We start from the raw sequence: 22,830 nt of genomic DNA, 5'->3' as shown, positions 1-22,830 counted from the left end.
CTTTGCCACCTGATTGCACTGCTGTCTCATATTCAGCCAGCTGTAGACCAGCACACCCAGATCCTTTTTCTGCAGGGCAGTTTTCTAGCTGCTCTTTCCCAAGCCTGTAGTGTTGCATGAGGTTATTGTGACCCAAGTGCAGGACCTGACACAGCCTTGTTAAACCTCATACAGTTGGCCTCAGTCCATTGATCCAGCTTGTGCAGATCCCTCTCTAGAGCCTTCCTTTGCTCAAGCAGATAACACTCCTGCTTAGCTTGATGTCGTCTGCAAACTTACTGAAGGTGCACTGCATCCCCTCATCCAAATAACTGATAAAGATATTAAACAGAACCAGCCGTAACACTGAGCTGTGAGGAACACCACTTGTGATTGGCCTCCAACTGCACTTAACTCCATTCACCCCAACTCTCAGCATAGTCATCCAAGCCAGAGTGTGCCTATTCAAGCTGCGAGCATTCCGTTTCACTGGGAGATTGCTGTTGTAAACAGCATAAGGGCTTTACAAAAGTTGAGGTAGACAACATCCATAGCCTTTCTCTCATGTGCTAAGCAGGTCACCTTGTCATAGAAAGAGATTAGGCTAGTCAGGCAGGACCTGCCTTTTCCAAACCGAAGCTGACTGGTCCCGATTCCCTGGTTGTCCTGCGTGTGCTATATGATGGCACTCAAGATTATGTGCTCCATAAACTTCCCCAGTTACTTTTTCTTGTATATTCAAAGACATTAAGAATGTTTAAAGGGTTTTATCTGGCTATTGTTGGATTTATTTGAGAGCTAATTGATTTAAATATCTGCATTTCACTAGGCACTGAGACTTCCACTAATCTGCACCAAAAGCTGTATTATCATGTATTAGGAACTAACCAGTCAGAAGATATCCTATGTGCTGAATTTCCTGATGAACCGAAATGGATGGGTGGAGCTGAGGTATGGTGAACGCGCTGAAGCTTCTCATTATGTTCAGTTTTTCAGATTCTAGCAACTTGTAATAGTTTTAAAGCAGGAAACATTTTGTTAAAGGAAGGTATTTTGTTAGTGTTACAGAGTTGACCATTGATCTAAGTATCATTGACTAAGAATTGCTGAAAATAAGACTGGTCTGCTTTAAATCAGTCCTCAATCCTGTGATGACACAATCCTATACCCTCTTTTTTCATTGAGGACATTCTGCCTGTTGTGAAGTCCAGGAGAGAGAAGGATCATTCAGTGGACAATGTGTCAGTGTTCTTGTTTGTTCTTAGCGTTGAGCCCCAGCCTTCACTTCGTGCACAAAAAGCTTGTTCCAATAATCTGTATGTCTGAATATTCCCTGGCACTTATTTTTTTTTTAAATATATTTATTTTTTAATGTCTTTCCTGAAAATGAAATTTCTCTTCTACTTAACAGAAGAATGCAGACAGACAGGGTAAAATCTGTTAATACTGTGTGCATGGCTGGAGACTTCTACGTTTCCATACAACAGGTTCTATCAGCACAAATATTGTGTGGAACCTGTTATTGGAAATGGAACAAGTGACTGCTGAAATTGATTTCTTAATCTTATTTTGTTGAACTACTAATATGTTTTGCAAAGTCTCCATGAACCAAAATGGTAGGTAACCATGCTCTGTTCTTCCTTACATGAATCATTCAAAAACCCCAAAGTTTTGTAGTTACTGTGTGTTTTATTCTACATATAAATTTTAACAGTGCTTGATAGAGCGTGCTGTTCTAAGTGCTGTTGGAATGTAGTGGTAGTCATTCTGTTTATCAAGGAACTGATGTTTTTCCAGTGGATAAAACCTGTTATAATTTTTTCTCTTCTCTTAGCTGCTGCGTTTAATCGTTACATTTTGTTTCTATACAGGATCTGTTTTGGTGTGACACTCTTTATAAGTATGAAATGTTTTTATTGTGATTTGAGGTATTCAGTTACTAGAACTCCTTTTTTCTGATAGTGCCTCTTTTTTAAAAATTTGATCATCGGTCTGTGCTCACTTTTCAGCATCTCAACCCATGAAAATGTTGGGGGTTTCTTTTCTGTGCCCTGCCAGAAAAGAAAGGTTCTTTCAGAAGACTTGAACAGAGGGATTCAAAATAGGATGGTGAATGAGAATGCAGAAGGCTCCCCAGGAAAGTTACCACACTGAGCTTTTTTTATACAAAACATACTTAATTGTAGGTTCTGTTGAGTTTATCTAGTAATAAAATGGAATTTGGAAATCATTATCCTTATTTTTCCCTAGTTCTATAAATAAATGGGCTTTCTTTTGGTGACAGATGTCTTGTACTGATGTATCCACTGATTCACACGAGTGATGCATGTTATTATTATTGCTGTGCAGTGTCGTGAGGTAAACTACACATGTTGTTGTGAAGGCAAATTAATTTTCCGTGGGGGAGTGCTGTTGCAGTCTGATTCATTAGACTATACAGCTTTTTAGGGTAGTGGAATTTTGCAGTCTCATGTAGTATTAAACTCAGTGGAAATGATACCGTCTGCGTTAGGTGTGGAGGTAGACATGTCTTACAGGTAGCAGAACCTTCTTTGAGATCATAGCACACTAACAGAGCCTTTTCTTATCTAAGTTGAAGAAGCAGGGAAGGAACATTTTGAGATCAGAAATATAGAGCCGAATACGAGGAGGACTATGACAGAGAATTCATACTATAGCATAGTTAGTAGCAAAGAGTTTGCCTGGCCAGGGTGCAGAGAATCAGCCATCGTGCATCTCCTGGCTCTTCTATTGTGAAAGAAAAGCTTGAGGCAGCCTTAAATGGAAGTGTCTTTTTGCCTGATATAAAATGTCTCAGGTAACATGCAGCCCCTTTATTAAAGGAACAAAAGGTCTTTGAGGTGGGAGAGGACACTGACACCAATAGCTCTTGCTGCAGAACAGGAAAATAATAGAATATGGCACAGCTACCAGTTCTAAAACCACTGGAATTGAAACAGCCCCTAGGTATTGGGAAACTGGGGATGGTAGTGAGCAGAGATCAACCTCACTGCTGGAGGTTCTCATTTAATAAATCTGTGTGGCTGCTTATGACTGTTTTCTTGACCTGTAGCAGGCATAAACTTCCAGAGGTGTTAGTGTTTTCTTGAGAACAGCTATTTTAAGGAGGAGTGGTAAAGCAGTGATCCAGCTTGCAGAGAGAAAACCAGAAGGGCTAAAGCCCAACTAGAACTTGAATTGGCCAATTCTGTGAAAAGTAATAAAAAAATTTTCTACAAATACATTAACAATAAAAGGAGGGACAAGGAGAATCTCTGTCCTTTACTGGATGCAGGGGGAACAATAGTGACAAAGGATGAGGATAGAGCTGAAATACTTGATGCCTTCTTTGCCTTAGTCTTTAGTAGAAAGGTCAGCTGTTTTCCTGGTACCCTGTCCCCCTGAGCCAGAAGACAGGGATGGGGAGCCGAACAAGGTTCCAATGATCCAAGAGGAAATGGTTTGAGATCTACTCAGCCAACTGGATATTCACAAGTCTGTGGGGCCAGATGGGATTCACCCAAGGGTATTGAGGAAACTTGCAGAGGTGCTCACCAAACCCCTTTCCATCATCTGCCAGCAGTCCTGGCTAACTGGGGAGGTTCCGCTTGACTGGTGGTTGGCAAATGTTACGCCCATTTACAAGAAGGGTCAGAGGGAGTATCCAGGGAACTACAGGCCTGTCAGTCTGATCTTAGTTCCAGGGAAGGTTATGGAGCAGATCATCTTTAGTGCTATCACGCAGCATGCACAAGACAACCAGGTGATCGGGCCCAATCAACATGGGTTTATGAAAGGCAGCTCCTGTCCAACTGACCTGATCTGCTTCAATGACAAAGTTACCTGCTTAATGGATGAGGGAAAGGCTGTGGATGTTGTGTATCTGGACTTCAGTAAAGGCTTTTTGACACCGTTTCTCACAGTATTCTGCTTGAGAAACTGGCTTCCGCTGGCCTGGACAGGTTCACTCTCTGCTGGGTTAAAAACTGTCTGGATGGCCAGGCCAAAAGAGTGGTGGTAAATGGAGTTAAATCCAGTTGGAGGGCAGTCACAAGTGATGTTCCCCAGTGCTGGGTCTAGTTTTGTTCAATCTCTTTATTGACCATCTGGATGAAGAGATTGAGTGTACCCTGAGTAAGCTTGCGGATGACACTAAGCTGGGAGGAAGTGTTGATCTCCTTGAGAGTAGGGAAGCTCTCCAGAGAGATCTGGACAGGCTGGATTAATGGGCTGCGACCAACAGCGTGAGGTTCAGCAAGGGCAGGTGCTGGGTTCTACACTTGAGACACTCAAGCCCATACAGTGCTACAGGCTTGGGGAAGAGTAGCTACAAAGCTGCCTGGCAGAGAAGGACCTGGGGGTGTTGGCTAACAGCCAACTGCACATAAGCTAGCAGGGTGCCAAGGTGGCCAACAGCATCCTGGTCTGTATCAAAAATCATGTGGCCAGCAGGACCAGAGAAGTCCTCCTTCTCCTGTACTGAGCATTGTTGAGGCCGCAGCTTGTGGGCCTCAACAAGCCCACAATCAGTTTTGGGCCCCTCACTACAAGGAGGACATTGAGGCACTGGAGCGTGTCCAGAGAAGGGCAACGAAGCTGGTGAAGGGGTTGAAGAACAAATCTTATGAGAGGCAGCTGACAGAACTGGGGTTGTTTAGCTTAGAGAAAAGGAGGCTGAGGGGAGACCTTATCACTAGCTACAACTACCTGAGAGGAGGTTGTAGCGAGGTGAGTATTGGTCTCTTCTCCCAAGTAATAAATGGTAGAGGAAATGGCCTCAGGTTGTACTAGGAGAGGTTCAGATTAGCTATCAGAAAAAATATATTTACTGAGAGGGTTATCAGACATTGGAACAGGTTGCTGAGGGAAGTGATTGAATCACCATTCCTGGAGGTATTTAAAAGACTACAAGATGCTCAAGGATATGGTTTAATAGTGGATAGCTGTGATTGGACTTAATGATCTCAAAGGTCTTTTCCAACCAAACAATTCTGTGATTCTGTGAGCTTGGTAAATAATCATGATGTTATGTAAGTGAAAGTACTCTTAAACAGCTGACATTCTGGAGTTGTGCTGTGAGCCCCAGCTGTGAAATGTGGCTCTGTTATCCTGATACTAATGAAAAATGAATTTTAATGGTCAGGAAAAAAACCCGAAACTCTGCAATTAAAAAAGCTGAGCCAAAACAATGCAGTTGCAAAATGTGGTATTATCCTTGCACAATAGGGCAAATATCTTATTTTTAGGCTATTCAGACAATTTTTCTGGTCAATTTTTAAGTGTGTTTTTGAGAAAGTGGAAGACCACAAAGTAATGGGTTAAAAATTAAGATGTCTTTAGTATAAATCAAATTATGTGGCTTACTGGCACTGTCCTGAATATTCTTACTTGGTACTGATGCAGTGCCACAGGTTATTGAGCTGTGCAAAGCTGTATCTTACATTATATGAAAGTCTGCTTTCATGCATTCCTGTCAGATTAATAAAGAAATGTAAAATGTTTTAAATTTACAGGGTCTTGCTGTAAAAGAACATAAGAGAACATTTGGGCTCCCTTATGTTTTACACAAGCTGCAGTGAAGAGAGTTGGATTATGGTGGGGGAATATAGTCTCGTCTAGCAAATATGTATGTATAGTGGGGGCAGAACTTGTACTTCCATACTCTGGTTTAGAGCAGAGGTTGGAGATCTTGCAACCATTGGGTTGAAATAGCAAAATACATTACTTGCAAGTGAAAAGCACCTGCCAAGGTGATCCTCCAGAGACTGCAAAAGTGATAATGCTGGGATGATACTTTAAAAAATGAATGATCTCGGGGTGCACTATAGGAAGTTGGTACAATGTGTTTTTTCAGTGTAGAGAAGAAACCAGGTCACTGTTCAGGACAGAAGAGTTGTGTAAAATTTTTTCAGCTTCATACAAGACAGCGTGCAGGAATGTAGCTTCAGGTTTTTTCCGTATTACCCGTTTGACACCAGTCCCTAGTGTGCTGGAGTTAAGCAAAATCTGTGGTGGTGAAAATGATGTAGGCATAGAAATGCATAGATGAATTTCCAGCTCCTCACTTGAATGGATTGCCTGTGAGGGGAAAAAAAAAAATCTGTTTATTGTTAGAGTTTTATATTTACAGATGGGTAAGTTTTGAAAAAGAGGCTCTCAAATATTTTCTTTAGTCTAGAAAAAGTGTATGGTGGGGAAGCAGGGATGAAGTTTGTTTTTAATAACGTCCCAGTAGAGGGCAGTCTGGGATGAAGATTTTTAAAACCTTGGCAATGTCACAGCTACTCTTGGAAAAAAGGAGCTTCTCATGCTTCTCTTTAATTGGCATGTTCTTGCTTCCTCTCCAGACTCATATAGTGTATCTCTCACAGCCAGACTGTTATTCTCAAAGTTAAACAGTAAGTTATATAAGAGCCTTTCACAGTTTGGTAGTGTTAGAAGTCCCTATGGTACTGGCAGGAAAGTAAACAGGAGAGAAAGGAGGGGTTGAGGGGAACCCTCCCATCCCAGTCCTGCCACCAGTAAAACAAGTACAGGTTTTTTGTGTTGTTGTCTAACAAATTAGGTGCGCAGTCCCTGAATTGATAATAATTTTTCTTCTAACGTTTCAAGCTGTCAGTTAACATCAGTGGTTTGCAGCCAGGGAGGTGATTTTGCAAATGAAATTCAGCAGAAAGAAGTAAGCTGTGCCAGATGTATGCTGGCTATGGCGTGTTTTCACTGCAGGAACTTGGAAGTGCAGCATGCACAGGGGAAGAGTGAGCATCATGAAGAGGAAGCACTCAAAACAGTGTCGGTGTGCTCCAATGAGACTCACTGCTGGACTAAACAGCACTGTGGGAATTTTTCTAAAGCCTTAACACCGTCTTTGTCAAGGCTGAATCTGGAATAGACGCCTACTATGAATATATTTCTTTTTTTGTTTTTCTTCCAGCCCTGCCAACAGGTCTGGAGAATTTTGCCATTAAGAAGCAGGCAGGCAATCTTTCTTGTTGTTGTTTACATATAATCAATCCATGTACCGCATAGAGCATGTCAGGCGTGCTCCTGAGAATGTAGCAAGTAGTTTTTATTGGACCTGATCCTGAAATTATGTATTCCTGTGATCAGCCGTCATTAGGTCTTTGAAATCTAGGTGATTAAACCAGTTTGATGCAAGTAGAAAATAAAACAAACCATTTCCAGCATTAGAGGGGCTTAGACGGTCCCAAGAGATTGCTTACTGAAAGGGAATTCTTGCCTCAGTCCTAATCTTCTCAAAAGTTTGCTAGAACTTAAAATGTGGTAGGAGCTACATGTAAGCTTCAATGACTTTCTGATACCACTGCAAAGATAATGTCAGAACATAGTTTTGTGTTCCTTTTGTTACAAATACATCACCTACTCACCGCCTCCCCCCCCCCCCAAAAAAAAAAAATCCACCAACCAACCCTTCAGGGTCATTTTACTCTATGAAAAACTGTTTCTTGTTCTAGGAAAGGAAACAGCTTATCTTTTTCTGGTAGTGAGTTAATAAAAGCGGAATTTGAAAGGCTGGAAGATTACAGAGGGGGTTCTTGACTTTGTCATCATGCAAGCAGAATTTCATGGCACCAGACTGTGTACAGCTATGATGTTAGAGCTTTTCATTGAGGCTGTTCAGAGAGCGTAATCGCTCTCATGTTTTAGTGACCAAATATTTTGACAAATTCTACAGGAATTTTTACTTTTTTTTTCTGTGGAAGAATTGTGTTTTGTGCTTTTTGTGTTCAGTATTTTGCTTTACTCAGCTGATACAAAGCTGTAAAATACTGATACATGGTGAAAGGCAGGTAATTTCTGCAGCAATCTGAAATGTCTCTTCCATGTAGGTTCTTCTTGGTCAAATCGTATTCAGGTTCAGTGGTGTTCTGCAAAAATCTTTGTATGGCATGTACCTAAAGTTTAAGTCTGTTTTATTGTGGTGGCTGGATACATTCCTAGTTGACTGAAAAAAAAAAATCCAGTCAATCACTCTGGGTAGTTTAAACTGTCATATACATAGTGTATAGTGAAAATTGTAGGAATTATACATGCAGCTTATTGGTGCTATGAGTTTTTAATTCCTAGTGAATTAATGCCATGCATTGCATGGTTGCATCTCTATTGTTGCCCATTTTCTGGGTAAAAAAAATGGTCTTTTTCTCTGGATGGTTTGATATTCCCATACCTGGGTACATGAACTCCATTTACTAATTTGACCTGTTGGCTTGATTTGAAGGCTTTGATTCTGTCTGTGATTTTGTAAGCTTTGATTATTTTTTTATGTGATTCATTTGCTCAGTTTCATTGGAAATGCATTAGCTGACATCTCCCGTATGCAAAGGACACTAGTGTATAAAGAACAGTAATTTGTAAAATAATAGCAGACCGAGTTGTAGATTATAATAGTGTTGATGTCTGCAGCTAAAGAAGAAGTCAGTTTAGCTTTTCCTGTACACAGGCATATTATCTAATAGCAGAGTTTTATTTATTTTTTTAATATCTTTTTTAATAACAGAGTTTTATTTATTTTTTAATATTTTGTTATGAGGAAACAAATTATACAGTGTTTAGGTTTTTCCACCTTGATAATAAAAAGAGCAAAGGTGGTAAAAATTTAATTGCTTAGCTTAAAAAGGAGTGATGTGTATTTATAGCTGCCTTAATATAATATTGTGCACACAGAGGGCCTGTATTTGTGAACTAAAAATAGAGAGCACCTCCTTACCCTGAATCTTGCCATGGTGACTACCCAGGTAGTATTCAAAGAGTTAGCATTAATATTCACTGGCTTTGTCGTCATGCACTTTACTTGGAAGAAAACTTTAATGATGTCTTTCCTATTGATGTTTTAGCTGAAGTATAGTACATAAAGTCAGGAAGTCTGAAAACCTGACAGCCTTCTGTTCATTCTTTCTCTTTTTTTTTTTTTTTTTTTAATTATGTATGAATTTTTAGTCTGAAATGTGCTGCTAGGAGACGTTTACTGTGGATCCTTGTAGATGGTCACTGCTGTTATAAGTGCAGAACATATAACTGTTTGGGGTTCCTTATATGGCTTATACAATGAATTAACTCCATTTTGTAATAAAAACAGAAAAATAAATGGTTGGAAAACTACTTTTACTTATTAGGCTTTAAATAAGTTTTCTTCTTTAGATATACATTGATTTATTGAAGTGACAGGTAAACCACTTCATTTCTTAATGTTTTTCTAAGCAGTGGTTACTTTTCATGAAAATAGAGAGGACATATAACGTTGAAAAAAAATTGCTAGTAAAAACCAAAAATTATTCCACTAACTTCTATAAAGATTTTACTCCTGAGGGTTTGATCTTTGAAAGTCTGAAGAGAATAGTACTTGTGAGCACAACTATCATAATGATACTTCTGTTTGTTTGTGTGCTGTTGGGATGGTCACAGCAAATATTTCAGGAGTAATGGATCTAATTAATTCAAAATTGCTAAGTGACTGTATGGCAGCAGTGAAACTACAAACTGTATACCAACATCAGCTCTTTGAAATAATCCTTCATTTACTAGTGCTGCATTAGGGATTAGTGCTGGGTTATACCAATAAAGCCATTGTTGTGCTTAATGTTTCTAAAAGCTCTGCTTGAAAGGCTACAGGATTTCTTCTGCCTATTTTTAACAAGACCTAAATATAATTTTAAGATGTTCATTTACTTTATAACCTCCTTACCTTTACCAGTAGATGTTGTTTGAAGTGACAGACATTATTTTAGTGAGAGAAATGTGCACTGACTAGCATTCTAGATCTCTCTCAGAAGTTCTTGAGATGTTTCCTTTTCATCTTGGATGTGGGAAACCAGGAGAATTTACTTCTGATCCAAGCTGTCAGTTCTGACTTTGCAGCTGGCTCCTTTATACTGAACCACGAATGGGTTCTAAGATTTGAGTGAAATGCTGGTATGAAATTTCAGTTCCTAAGTTTGTGGGCCAAAAGCAAGGATCGCAGTTCAGCTTGTGAAGGTGATGTAGCAGCGTAAGAATAACCCAAACGATAGTTGGGAAATCCTGTTTCCTTTTGCCATTCTGAAACCCAGACTCTTTTCTGTTTGTGATACAGAAGAGTCAGTGGCATTCAGGCCATGATTACACATTCATCAGTACTGTCATCTGAGCTGCCTTAAGCAATCTCTGCCTATATTCTTGTTTCCAGCTGCTTGGTGCAGCGTGCTAGCTCAGCATTTGTGTCACTGACTGCACAGTGAACTGAGATACTAATCTATCAGAGGAACTTTTTTTTAAATTGTTTTTTTTTATTGTGTGTTTTCCTTATTCCTTTTTTTAACTTGCTATTTTTTAAGCTGGATCAGCTGCCTGGTCTGGTTTACCACACAAGTGGTAAATGCTTGTGTTGGCCTGACAAGGGGAATGAACTTGCATGGGTACAAGCCATCATAGCAGTAGGAAGAGCAAGAGTTAGAAACAGCATAAGCTGGTACTGCTGCCAATATTTTCTCATCAAACTGTAACTTTGTAATGTAGATGTCTAAATCTGCAGTATAATAATAAACATTTTAGCATACTGCAGTAAACAGTGTCTTGTTCTATTCCTGTCAAATTCCTTTGGGTTATAGAACTCTCTGATGAAGGACAGCTTTAGTGATAGAGACAGACCTAATTGGCATCCTACCACCAATATGCTTTGGGAATTCTTACTTCAGAATAAACATAAATTGCTATTAACTCTTCACTAGTCCAGCTGGGAATGTGGAAGGGAAAATTCATTAGATGTACTCAGGTTCTGAATTGCCCTTGCAACATCATCAGAAATTTGCAAACAAGTTTTCTTTTTGGGATAAAGTGAGCCCTCTTCTGCTAACCACTAACTCACAGCATCAAAGAACAAATTTATGTGGGTTCTGATTATGACTGCAAGAATTTTGTGTGTCATATTCTGGAGTTTAACTGAAATTTATATTTGTATATACCACTTGCAGTTATTTCACGTGTTTTCTGAATTGGTGAGGAAGAGAATGAAACTTCGTGATTTTGAAGTATGAAGAGTTGTTTAAGCAACATATGGCAGTCATTGGTTTAATTAAAACTGACACCTGCAACTAATGTTCATCTGAAAACACTGAAGATGCTTCTTTCAAAAAAGATCACCTGAGCTTCGTTTCCATTTCTGAATATACTCCCATCTTGGAAGGAGGGGGCAAAATGTCTCAGTTTTGCAGGCTGCCTTGTTAAAGTTATTTTAGCTGTTTCATGTAATGGTGTGGGGTTTTCTTGGTCCAGTAGGACTCTTATGTGTTCTTTTCTGTTTGTTTGTGAGCTTTCAGCTGTATGGGCTTTTTTTTTTTTTTTTTTTTTTTTAGTGGTATAATTCATTGTTGACAAAATACCTGTAAAAAATACAGCTTGGAAACCCTGATTTGGGTGGGATTTTTTTGTTGTTGTTGTTTTGAGGGGTGTTTGTTGACGGTTTTTTTGTTACCTTTCATACGCTGGGATTTAGCTCTGTGTCCTACTAAGTTCCCTTCTTGTATCTTCAAAACTGTGGATCTGTTTGAATAGAACAATAGAGTTAGGAAGTAATTTTTCTGAAGTTTATTTTGCATAGCTACTTCTACAGATATCTTACACAACTAATGTTACCAATATTAACCAAAGAATTAATTATAGTATATGAATAAAATTTTTTTGAAGATGAGTCTAGAGCCAAAATGAAAGTTTCCAGAACTCAGACTCGTATTTTGTGACTAGGGGTTTAAATTTCCATTAGATTCTGTCATGTAAGAATGTGAGCAGGAAACAGCCTTCTGTATAAGCTATTAATAAAACATCTAAATCTGGTCATTTTGGAATATGCTCAAAACAGCTCACTCAAGTGAGGGAACTTTTAAGTTGATGACTTCCTGTTCCTTCCTGCCGTCCCTTGATGGACTTGCACTTTCAAAAGCGTTGCCAGGGAACAGAGTATGTTAGCAAAGCCAGAGTAGAAATAAAGATTCATTGATAACTTTATGCACCAGCAGATACCGCTTTGGAAACTTTATCGTGTGTGTGCATTGATGTGCAAAAGCAAACAGAAAAGCTTCATTGGAAAATGTGTGATGTGATACTAGTTTATAATGTTCATTCAACAGCAGCATTAGATTTTTGTGTATGTAAACCTAATGAAAATGACAAAAATGAAAATTTATGTGGCAAGGTTTATGTGGCAAGGTTTTGGTACCGTAGGTGCTGCAGGGGTGGTGTGAGAAGAGGCCAGGGCTACCTCCACGTTGGGCAGTGCCAAGGCCTGATGCAATGCTGGGAGCACCTCTGTGATAACATATTTAAGAAAAGGCGAAAACCACTACCTAACAGCAGTGAGTTAACAGTGAGACTGTGTGAGAGAAACAAATTCCAGAGCCTTTCCCTCATCCACAAAGTGGGTCACCTTGTTGTAGAAGGAGATCGGGTTAGCTGGGCAGGACTTGCCTTTTCTAAACCCATGCTGACTGGGCCTGATCACCTGGTTATCCTGTAAGTGCTGTGTGATGGCATCCACAATGATCTGCTCCATAACCTTCCCCAACACCAGGGTCAGACTGACAGGCCTGTAGTTTCCTGGATCCTCCTCCCAGCCCTTCTTGTAAATGAGCATCACATTTGTAAACCTCCAGTCAACTGGGACCTTCCTTGTTAGCCAGATCTGCTGATAAATGATGGCAAGTGGCTTAGAGAGCACCTCTGCCAGTTCCCTTAGTCCTCTTGGGTGGATCTTATCCAGCCCTATAGACTTGTAGGTAGTTACGTGGTGTAGCAGATCACTAACCATTTCCTCTTGGATTGTGGGGGCTCCATTCTGCTCCCAGGCCTGTTTTCCAGCTCAGGGGAAGTACCTCAGCCTTTTGCTCATCCTTTGTAACTAGGTTTCCCCCGAGATCCACTAAAGGCTGGAGATCCTCCTTAGCCCTCCTTTGCTGCTGATATATTTCTATAAGTAGTTTTTTTTTTGTCCTTTACTTCAGTAGCCAGATTAAGTTTTAGTTGGGATTTGGTCCTTCTAATTTTCCACTTACATAACCTCAGCATCTTTGTAGTCCTCCTGAGCCGCCTGCCCCTTCTTCCAAAGGTCATAAGCTCTCTTTTTTTTTTTTTTTCCCCCCAGAGTTCCAGTCAGAGCTCTGTTCAGCCAGGCTGGTCATCTTCCCCTCAGCTTGTCTTCGGGCACATGGAACAGCCTGCTCTTGCACCCTTAAGGCTTCCTCCGTGAATAATGTCCAGCCTTGCTGGACTCTTTGCCCTTCAAGACTACTTCCCAGGGACTCTGGAGGTTGCCCTCCTGCAGCCTGTGGGTGTCCACAGTGGAGCAGATATCCACCCTGACTTGTTTAGACACCTTTTTAGCTGGAATACTTTTAATACTCAAACTATCTTTTTTAATTCATGGTGGAAATAAACAGATAATGCTGTTTGGTTTTTATCTCCTGAAATGTCAACAGACTATATGTATGTTATTTCTTGATGTAAGGGATGAGTGTCGTTCTTGGCAAGTTCTCATGTTCCGTACACATCTGTTCACTCAACTAAATATAGCATAAAATTATTTTTTGTTAGGGCTTTAGGGACTATTAAAGTTGGTTTTTTTTTTTCCAAAAGGTGAATTGTGTTTGATTTTTCTCTAACTTCTTAAAGGTTTCAGATGATGGTCGATATGTCTTGCTGTCTATCCGAGAAGGGTGTGATCCGGTGAACAGACTGTGGTACTGTGATCTGCAGACAGAGTCTAAGGGTATATCAGGTATGTGTTTTCTTCCTTTGTAAGTTTTGTTTCATTTTAAGACAGTGTAAGACTTGAAATACTTTGTTTAAATATTTCTATTTAAATATATGTATTGTTTAGCATACTCTGTTTTTCTTTAATGTGGAGATTATGAGAAAACAGGCACTGCTTCTGCTAGCATACTGTTTTCTATTACGTATAAGTAAATGGAAAGCTCCATTCTAAGTTCTGCAGTTTGTTTAAAAGGTCACAAGGAAAAATTGAGATAATATAAGCAACCTTTCCAGTGTATGTTCCATTTCTTTCGACAGCACTAGTACTTTTTGATTTTTTTTTTTTTTCACATTTTAAAAATACATGTGTCTGCCTTCAAGGCTGATCTCCCTTCTTTGAAAAAAGGTACCTGGTTTATAGGTAACTTTTTTCCTCTCCATTTTGTACTAGGAAATGAATAAAAATCCTCTAATATTTTAGTAACATAACTTTGCTTTGTAGCATCATTATTATTATTACAGTAGAAGTATCTACTTATAATTAAATGCATGTTCATAAAATACTCCTTGCCTTCTCATTGGATTAGCCTTTGGATTTTTAGCCTTGATGGTATGGGCTGATAGTATTGTACTTTGCTCCATATGGCTTTTGGTGCTGGTTGGCATAGTTAATTGTTTTACTGATCAGTGATTTTGTATTTCCAGAGTATGGAATTATTGAAATCTCTTCCTCGGTATGTTCTTTGCATGGAACACAACTTAGGTCTTTTTGATTCTCTGCAGCTTGTGTCTTCAAAAACTTCACAAACAGAATAAGTACTGCAGTTACTCTTTGTTAAATATTGTCTCAAGAAACTTGTTCTCTTGCCCATAAACAGAAAACTTCAGGTTTATGAGTGCGATTATAACTGACAGCAGCTCTGCAGTACAGGGTGTATAGTTTTATGTCTCCTTGCCTTCGTTGTACTGTGTGGTTGTGTGGTCTTCCCCTAGTTCATCAACAAGTCTTAGTATGATATTTTTAATTTTGGTGAGTTAAGTGTTACTGATGATAGTTAGCAGTTTTATACTCATTTCTGGGGGATTTAAGTTTTGTGGACATGTCACTCTCCTTTTATAACGGGTATTTCTTAATTACTTTTAAACTTGTCTTGGGCAACTGAGTGGTTGGTTCACGTCCTCTTGAATGTAGAAAATGGCAGACATCATAGCTTTGGTAACATCTAAGATGCTTCTTACTTTTTTCCTCCTTCAGAACTATTAAATGTTTAATCTGAGCCTTTTTACTTGACCTGTTTACATCTTAGTTTTGAAAAAAATATAAAGGAAAGTAGGATAACCAGTGTTTTTCTGTGTCCTAGATGGTACTTGATATAGATGAATAATTAGATTTTCAGGCACGTTTCTTTTTAAATTCCCTACTTGCTCTTTTAGTCCAGATTGTCCAAGAATACACACACGAGTGCCTTAGAAAATTCTATTCTTATCTCTTAGATCTTTCAAGTCTCAAACCTTTCTAGACTTTTCAGAGGACATCAAACAGAAAAGCCAATGAGGCCTTTCCAAAGGTAACAGGCAGTAACGTTTTGTATGGCATCCGGTACTTATACCATGCATTTTTTTTGAGGAAGTAAAAGCAACTGCTAGGCAAAAGTTAATGGATGAGATTCTGATTCATACCAAGTTTGTGGCAAACTCTTGTTATAGAGTGACACATTTCAAGAGATTGTTTTTAAAGCTGCTCTGTAGCATATGTTTGTGAAATAATGTTTCAGTCATATAATTGTGAACTTCTCTTTATTTTAAAATACTTGCTGTCCCAATGTAAACATACCACGGCATAGTTTGAAATGCTACATCTGAAACTGTGAGTTAAGGCATTTTCTGTTATTTGGAATTGCACAAAAACGCAAAGAACTGATTCTCATCGGTGACTTATTACCTGAAAACCCTGTTTTTAAGTGTCACGTTAACTAACTTAGGGACACCTTTATTGATTTTTGATTGCTAGTAGTGTATTCTTTGTCTTTGACAGGAAGAAATCAAATTTCTTAGTTGTTTAAGCAATTTTCATTGAAAAGAACATGTTTTTATAGTCAAGATCTGTGACCACTGAAGAGTGAATTTCTTTTCCTTCTGATGTCCTGAGGTCTTGTGGAGTTAACTTTAGTTTTGTCACTGTTTGGTAGTGATGGTGCTTGCAATGATAAAGCTGCTTATTTGCCTTCCTTGCTAACAAATGGCTGTGAAGAAGTCATGAAGTTCAGTGTTGAAGCCTCGGTACTGACTGCTGAAGTGCCAGGTGGTTGCCCATAGGAAAACTACAGGGATGTCTCTGAAATACGGATTCTTGTGGTTCTAGATCAATAGTTTATTCTTGAGCTAGAGAAATGTGTATTTTTACTGGGAGATAAATATCCATATTTCATTATTCAAGAAAGGTGACATGGGATAATTTGATTTAAATAAAAAATAGTGCAATTACTTGTTTATGCTTGTATATATTTTGGTGGTTCAACAGCAAAGAAAATGAGTTCTGAAAACTAAAAATAGGTGCCGTTACTAACACTTTCTGCTTCTGAAAAAGCAGAATTTTTTTTGAGATGGGAGGTGCAAAAGTGTCTCTTGCATGTTAGGAACTACAGCAGCCAAAAACTAGAGGAAAAGGAGAACAGTTCCTCTATCTGTAGATTAGATGTAAACTTGTAGAGGGAGGGGTGAAAATAGCAGGGTACATTTGAAAGAGTTGAGCATGTGTGTGCACGTTCCCTAAACAACTTTTCCTCCTTTTATACTTACTGCAGAGTTTGTGTTAGAAAATTCTTCATAGTGTCTTTCAGTGGGAAGAATGTCATGACAAGACAACAGAATTTAACCAAACAGTTGCATTAGATATAATCACCAAAAAGTTGTATCAGATTTAGGTCTAACTGTGTCCTAATTACTATACTGAAAAATCAGTGGGTTATTTCTTACCTAAGATGAATCAATCTTGTAGTTATTGAACCTTTTAGCAGTATTGATGGGGGAGATCCTTTTCGTCCATTTCCTTCAAACTAATATTATTGAAACCACAAATAATTAACTTCTTGTTTGTTTATTATGATGAGGTATGTTTTGCAGCTTTAAAATTGACAATTTTGGTGTCACACTTAGGCATTTAGCTGTTACTGTACTGATGGTTTTAATTTCTAGGCAGAGTTAATGTGATAATGATAGGTGTGTGGTTGATTGGGTTTTGCCTTGGGCTGTCTTAGTACTCAGTCGTCAAGATTTAGACTTGCTTTAGAGGTATGGAACTCCAGATAGTTCACAGTCCAAGGCCTGCTGAAGCCTTAAATTAATTGGTAGGAACGTTACAAATTGGAAAAAGTATCTTCTTGAAAACAATCCAGCCTTGCCAAAAAGAATTCAGTTGCTCTATTCATTGAAGGCTGTGCAATGAAATTTCTCTTAGCAATAACATGTCATCATCACCATTCACTTAATGAAATGAAGATTTATTTTTTTTCCTTCTCCTAAGCCTGCATGATTATTAGTTCTGTAGGACAGATGAGGATCCTAAATTTATTTTGTCCAGATTGAGTTTGATTAATTAGGAGATGTCTTCATTGCATAGTGTATACAGTAGTAGAATTCATTAACATCTTTTATTTCATACTTTATCTAATAGTCTGGTTCTTCAAAACAGTGAAAAAACAGTAATTATAGTCTCTTCCAAAGCTGGACCCAAACAGTCTGCTTTTTCAGAATTTAGTGTGCTTTGGAAGTTCATAATTATAATTTGACCTTGTGCAATCCTGAAGTATCTTCATTCTTGTTTTGTAGGAAATGAAAATGCAAGCTGCAAAACACTACATGTTAGGGAGCACTGAGAGGAGAGAAGAAAAATATATTTGGCCTCTTCAATGAATAGTGTGGTACGTTTTCATAGTGTGCCACTTAATTGGTAGTGATCTCCAAAACTGACAAAAAATCTGATTTCCAGGACAGCTGTTCCAAATATCCTAATAACACTTCTAAATGCAATTAATAAACAGATTCAATTGATACTCTTACAAACAAGCAGTATAATTAATTATTGCTATCCTCATAGGCTAAAAAATGAACTGAAGGCAGCAAAAAGGCAGATCCTGTCTTGCATCAATGTATAATCTGTACCTATATTATTATTATCTAAATTATTTTTCCCAAAAAGGAGAAAATTAGTCTGAAATATTTGGCACTTATCTGTGAAGGTCCCAGTCAACGTACCCTCTACTCCCTCTTGTTGTTGCTGAAACAGGGACCTGGCAGAGAATTTGCAACAAAAAGCAGGGAAGGAGCAATGTAGCCATAGTTTGTATTTGCGTTCTCCGTACCATCCTCCTGATGGAAGTCCTGAACCCTTCAGGTCTTCTGGTTGATCAAAGCATGCATTCAGGCTTTCCATTGCTTCATCATAGGAATGGTGCATGCTGCCTGTTCAACTCGCCAGCTATATCTCTACAGTAGCATTGTTGGCCACAGCCCGTACTCTGACACTGAAGGCAAGAGGTTATCTGCCAGCTCACCTCTGTGTGTCAAAGCTCTCTACCTCAAAGACTTCATAACTATGTCTGAGTTGCCTGTTGGGAATGATTTTGGCAAAGACTGTCCCCCAGGCTGTGACTGCATACTATCTGCCAGTTGGCACAGACTAAAAATGTGACGGGAGATGTGCTAGCGGTTAAATAGTGCAGAAGTCATGCAGCAGTGTTTTTAGGCCTGTGCCTCACCTCTCTCTTATATGCTTAGATATATACATAATCTGGTTGATTTCACACAGCAGCCTGTTTTGTGTCAATTTCTTCTACATCCAGGGACGTGAATTACCTGGCATTGAGTATAGGCTTGTCATAATGTTTTTCCAAGTGAACTATTCAAGAGCTGAAGAGATGGCAATGTTGGATGATGGACAGAAATGAGGAAAGGAAGTAACACATTTGAAATTTGCCTGAATGAAAGTTATGTTCCTTTAAGAAGCAGTGGTCACAAAACAGGATTGGTAGAAATATATAATGATGGTAATGACTGTAATAATTTCTATCAAAAAGTTGTCCTAAGGCAACAGAGAGGGAAACTTATAGGTGGTCTCCATCTGTCCTTTCTCTGTGCATAACTGGTATCTTTCATCGAGCATTAATTTATGAAGTACAGAACTATTTAGCTTGGAAGGAACCTCTTGAGATCATATAGTCCACCCACTTTGCTCAAGCAGAGTGAGCTATAAGGGTTTGACCAGGACTGTGTCTAATTGGATTTTGAGTATCTCTACGGGTATTCTCTGCAACCTGGTGCCAGTGTTTGACCAGCCCACATTGAAGAGTGTTTTCTTGTGTTCTGATGACAGTACAGCAGTAGTACAGGATGAGCTAACCTAGAATAGTTGCTGGATCACGAGTTTCTCCGATGGATGTATGTCTTCTGTTCCTTATATGCAGCCTATCTTCTATAGAAATGGGAGATGTTTAATCCCGCTTTGCTTTTTGAACCACTTGCTCTGAGATTCAGTCAGCTATAAATAGAAAGATAGGTGTCCCAATAGTGTAACTCTCACAAGAGTGCACTGGAAGTCAGGTTGCCAGGGAAGGGTGAGAATCTATTAAGTAAGGGCTGTGGCATAAACCTGATCTTGTTATACCTTGCGTATTCACTCAGATGAGCAACATTATGGATACCTGAGATGTGGAGAAGGCTTCAGAAGAAACGTTTGTCTTATTATACTTCAGACACTTTCTGTTAAGGTGCTTTCCCCTGTAAATTATCAGAGACACTAAAGTCAATGGAACTTTGTCCTTCAACTCTCACATTCCTAACAGCTGTCTTCTGTGTGAATATTCCAACGACAGTCTGCTTATGCTGAATCTTTAATATAAACTCAGTTAAACTGTTGACTGACTTCATACTAATCTGTACACCAAGGTTCCGTTAGTTCCAGTGTTCAAAGTCTTAGGTGTCTCTTCATTGCATGTAAGATTCTCTTTATGCTTTGTAATCTTTTAAGAGGACTTTTAAGAGGCACCCTTCCTGTGCATTTTTTTTACTTGTATTGTTACAGTTTTCAGCAGGAGTTTGTCGTCACGAGGGGTTGTGCTGACCTGAGGCAGCACTGTTGCAGAACAGATCCATGGATTAGAAGGAGCAGTAATAAGCACAGCTAGGTGTCTAGAAAGCTCCTTAAACAACCTGTTTATCTTCTGACTTTTCCCAGCGATGAAAACTGTAAGTTACAGATCAATTCATAGTGTGTTAGACAAGTGCATTCTCAGGGTTGAAATAAAGACTAACCATCATAACTGGGAAAATGCACTGGAATATGATAGTAAAGGAGTATTATCTGATGTTTTATTTAAAAATGTAGAGGGGGAACAAAATAATGCTTGGTTTTAAATTTGTATGCCCATTTTCTTCAGTAGGCTGTTAAATAAGAAGTAGGTTGGGTATGTAATAACAAGTCTAAGTTGCTCTAAACCACGTGTTAAACTCACCCAGTAGCTAGTTGCATCATTGACTGCTGTGAGATCCAAAGTGTGGATGAGACAGTTAATGAATTTTCTCACTTTGTGCTGTATTGCAGGAATTTGGTCACTGCCAAATGCTGTGTTGCAGGTGCAGTGAGAATCACTTTCAGAACCCTAGATGTGTTAGAAGAGATGATGGTCTGAATTTACCTGTTTAGACTATTAGCTGAGGTTCCTGTGTTCCACTTGTAGCTAATATGCGGAAAGAGCTTGTTTGAAATGAGAGACCTCAGGATGATTCAAACCACGTGGAATACAAGTAGTCCTCTGGATAGGTCTGGACCTCTGTGCTGATTGCCCGTGGCTGTGAGCTCTCATGCTTCTAAAAATAAAAGGAGGGAAGGAACAGGGAAGAACCACAAAACTGAGGTCCACTTTCAAAAATTAAAATGGGAACATTCCTCTCATGGCATTTGAAAAAAGTACAAAGCTGAGGTGAGAGAAGAAAATGATCTGATTAAGACACAGGTGTTTGTGAAAGAAAATCTCAAAAAAAAACCCCCAACTAGTTGCAGGACTGTAAGTGAGTATTAGTTATTTCAGAAATAGAACTGACTGGAAAAGAGAGAATGAGGGAAATTGAGAACTGGAAGAAAATGTTAGGGTATTACAGGTATTTTAGGATATCTTAGGACCTAGCAGATAACACTTCTGATTTATTGAATATTTGTATTGTATATATTGTATATTTGTATATTTGAAGGACAGGGTGCTTTGACAGTGAAACTCCAATTTAGTGACCTTAAAGAAGAGTTGAAATAACATTAGATTAGAAAGAGGAGAGGTTCAGATTATTTCAGTTAAAATACCTTTACATCCTGGAGATGCTCGCTAGAGACAGACTTACAAATAGTCTGAATTTGTAACTGAAAACTGAGATGATAGCCTTTGTATTTTATTTATTTATCACCGTGTTTAGGTGATATTGATTAAACTAGTAGTGGATTGTTGAATTTGATTGACCAAAGAAAGCTTCTGTCAAATGCCAGAGATAGGAATACGGTTTTGTAATGAGAAGAGAAAAAATAACAGAGTGGTAAATAAGGGAAAGGATTTAATATATGGAATATACCTTGAAATTGAAGAGGCACAACTGGCTTTTTGGTATTATAAATAGTATTGTAGTAATTCCGTACTTACGTTGTCTTCCCCCTCCCTTTTATTAACTCCTTCTGTAATAAATCTCTGACATCCCTGTTCCCTATGACACTACTAGTATTTGCACCTGTCCTTTAAAATCTAACAGAGACTGTTTATAAGACTGTCCTTTATTGTATTTCTTCGAGATATATAAAAATCTAAATACTGTTTGAGTGGCAGGTAAAAATAAGTGCTTGCACGTAGATGTAAGGGAAAAAAGCCACACTACCACTGTGGAAGCTCACATGTTCAGTGTACTGGGTATGTTGCTCTCCAGCAGCATTCTGGCTGTAGCAGGAAGGCTGAAGCATGAATAGGCAGATCTGTCTTCTCTTTTCTAGACTGGACAAAACAAAAAGTAGAGCTTTCCTTAAATACGAAGAGATCGACATAATAAAAACTTAACTACTAAACTACGCCTATCCCAGACATTGATAAGCATGTAAGATGTTGCTAGCTCTTCTGATACTGAATAGTAATGTTCTGGTTGAGGCTCTTGTATTAAATGAAAAACATTTATGTTGCATAAAATGAGTCGTAGTTTGTGTTCCTTTTGATGTGCTATGCAGCTTATTTAGAAATAGTTATTGCTTTTGTCATTTTTTTCCCATGTTCAGAAGGTCTTACCAAAAAAAATTGAAAAATTCCATGCAATTAGGCAATATTACATGGGATAGAATTAGAGGTTGGAAGGTGGCAGATTTCATATAAGCATATACAACTTTTTCTGTCACGTACAGAGATTATGAAATGTTTTTTCATTGTTGTATTACTTTTTAGAGGTTTGTTTATTTTTGCTGAACTAGTCTAATTCAGCACACAGGCATATAGGAGGGGATTACACTCTTGTGGAATATTTCAAAGTCTAGTATTAACTAATTTCCCATAGTTATGAATGTATTTGCATTATAAAATCATGGTTTAGAAAGTTACATTGAGGTTTCTCATTACAGTAGAGTAAATACACTACTTAAGGAGGGCTGCTGCAATCAATATTGACTAGCTCATTTATGGGAATTGTTTCTAGCTTTAATGTATATTAGAAATGTGGTACAGGGCTTTTTGGAAAGTTTTTAACCTGTATTTTAACAGACCTCCTTGCCTTTGTTTTGTTTTGATGTTCTGAAAGACAGAAAAAAATTCCCTCAAACAACACAGTTTCTGGTTGAATTATTTTGCTTAAATTTGCAGGATAGAGTGGAGAAGTGGGGCAAGGGGATCCATCTTGGGAAAAGAGAGTAAAAATAGGAATGCAAAGTGAAACAGTATGTTTCGTGTGTGGTAATGAAAAACACAAATATCTGTCTGAACTCAGAAGATGACTGAATTCAGGGATGAGTCAGCTACTGTGGGAATTACTGAGATACACAACATAGCCCATAACAGGCTTACTGGAGTTCAGATAGGGTTTTGCCCAGTAGAAGGAAGGAAT

General features: G+C 38.5%; 1 protein-coding gene across 1 annotated transcript in view; it reads left to right on the top strand.

Moving 5' to 3' along the window:
• Positions 1–22,830, top strand: part of PREP (prolyl endopeptidase) — a 107,433-nt gene that overhangs the window by 15,962 nt on the left and 68,641 nt on the right. Inside the window, exons 6-7 of the mRNA XM_054061942.1 lie at positions 809–930; positions 13,636–13,741. Of these exons, the coding sequence (XP_053917917.1) occupies positions 809–930; positions 13,636–13,741 (228 nt within the window). The remainder of the gene's footprint in view (positions 1–808; positions 931–13,635; positions 13,742–22,830) is intronic.

Source organism: Cuculus canorus, chromosome 3 (genome assembly GCF_017976375.1).
Source record: "Cuculus canorus isolate bCucCan1 chromosome 3, bCucCan1.pri, whole genome shotgun sequence".
NCBI lineage: Eukaryota > Metazoa > Chordata > Aves > Cuculiformes > Cuculidae > Cuculus > Cuculus canorus.
The sequence above is the reverse complement of the archived record's forward strand: the minus strand, read 5'-3'. Positions and strand labels throughout refer to the sequence as shown.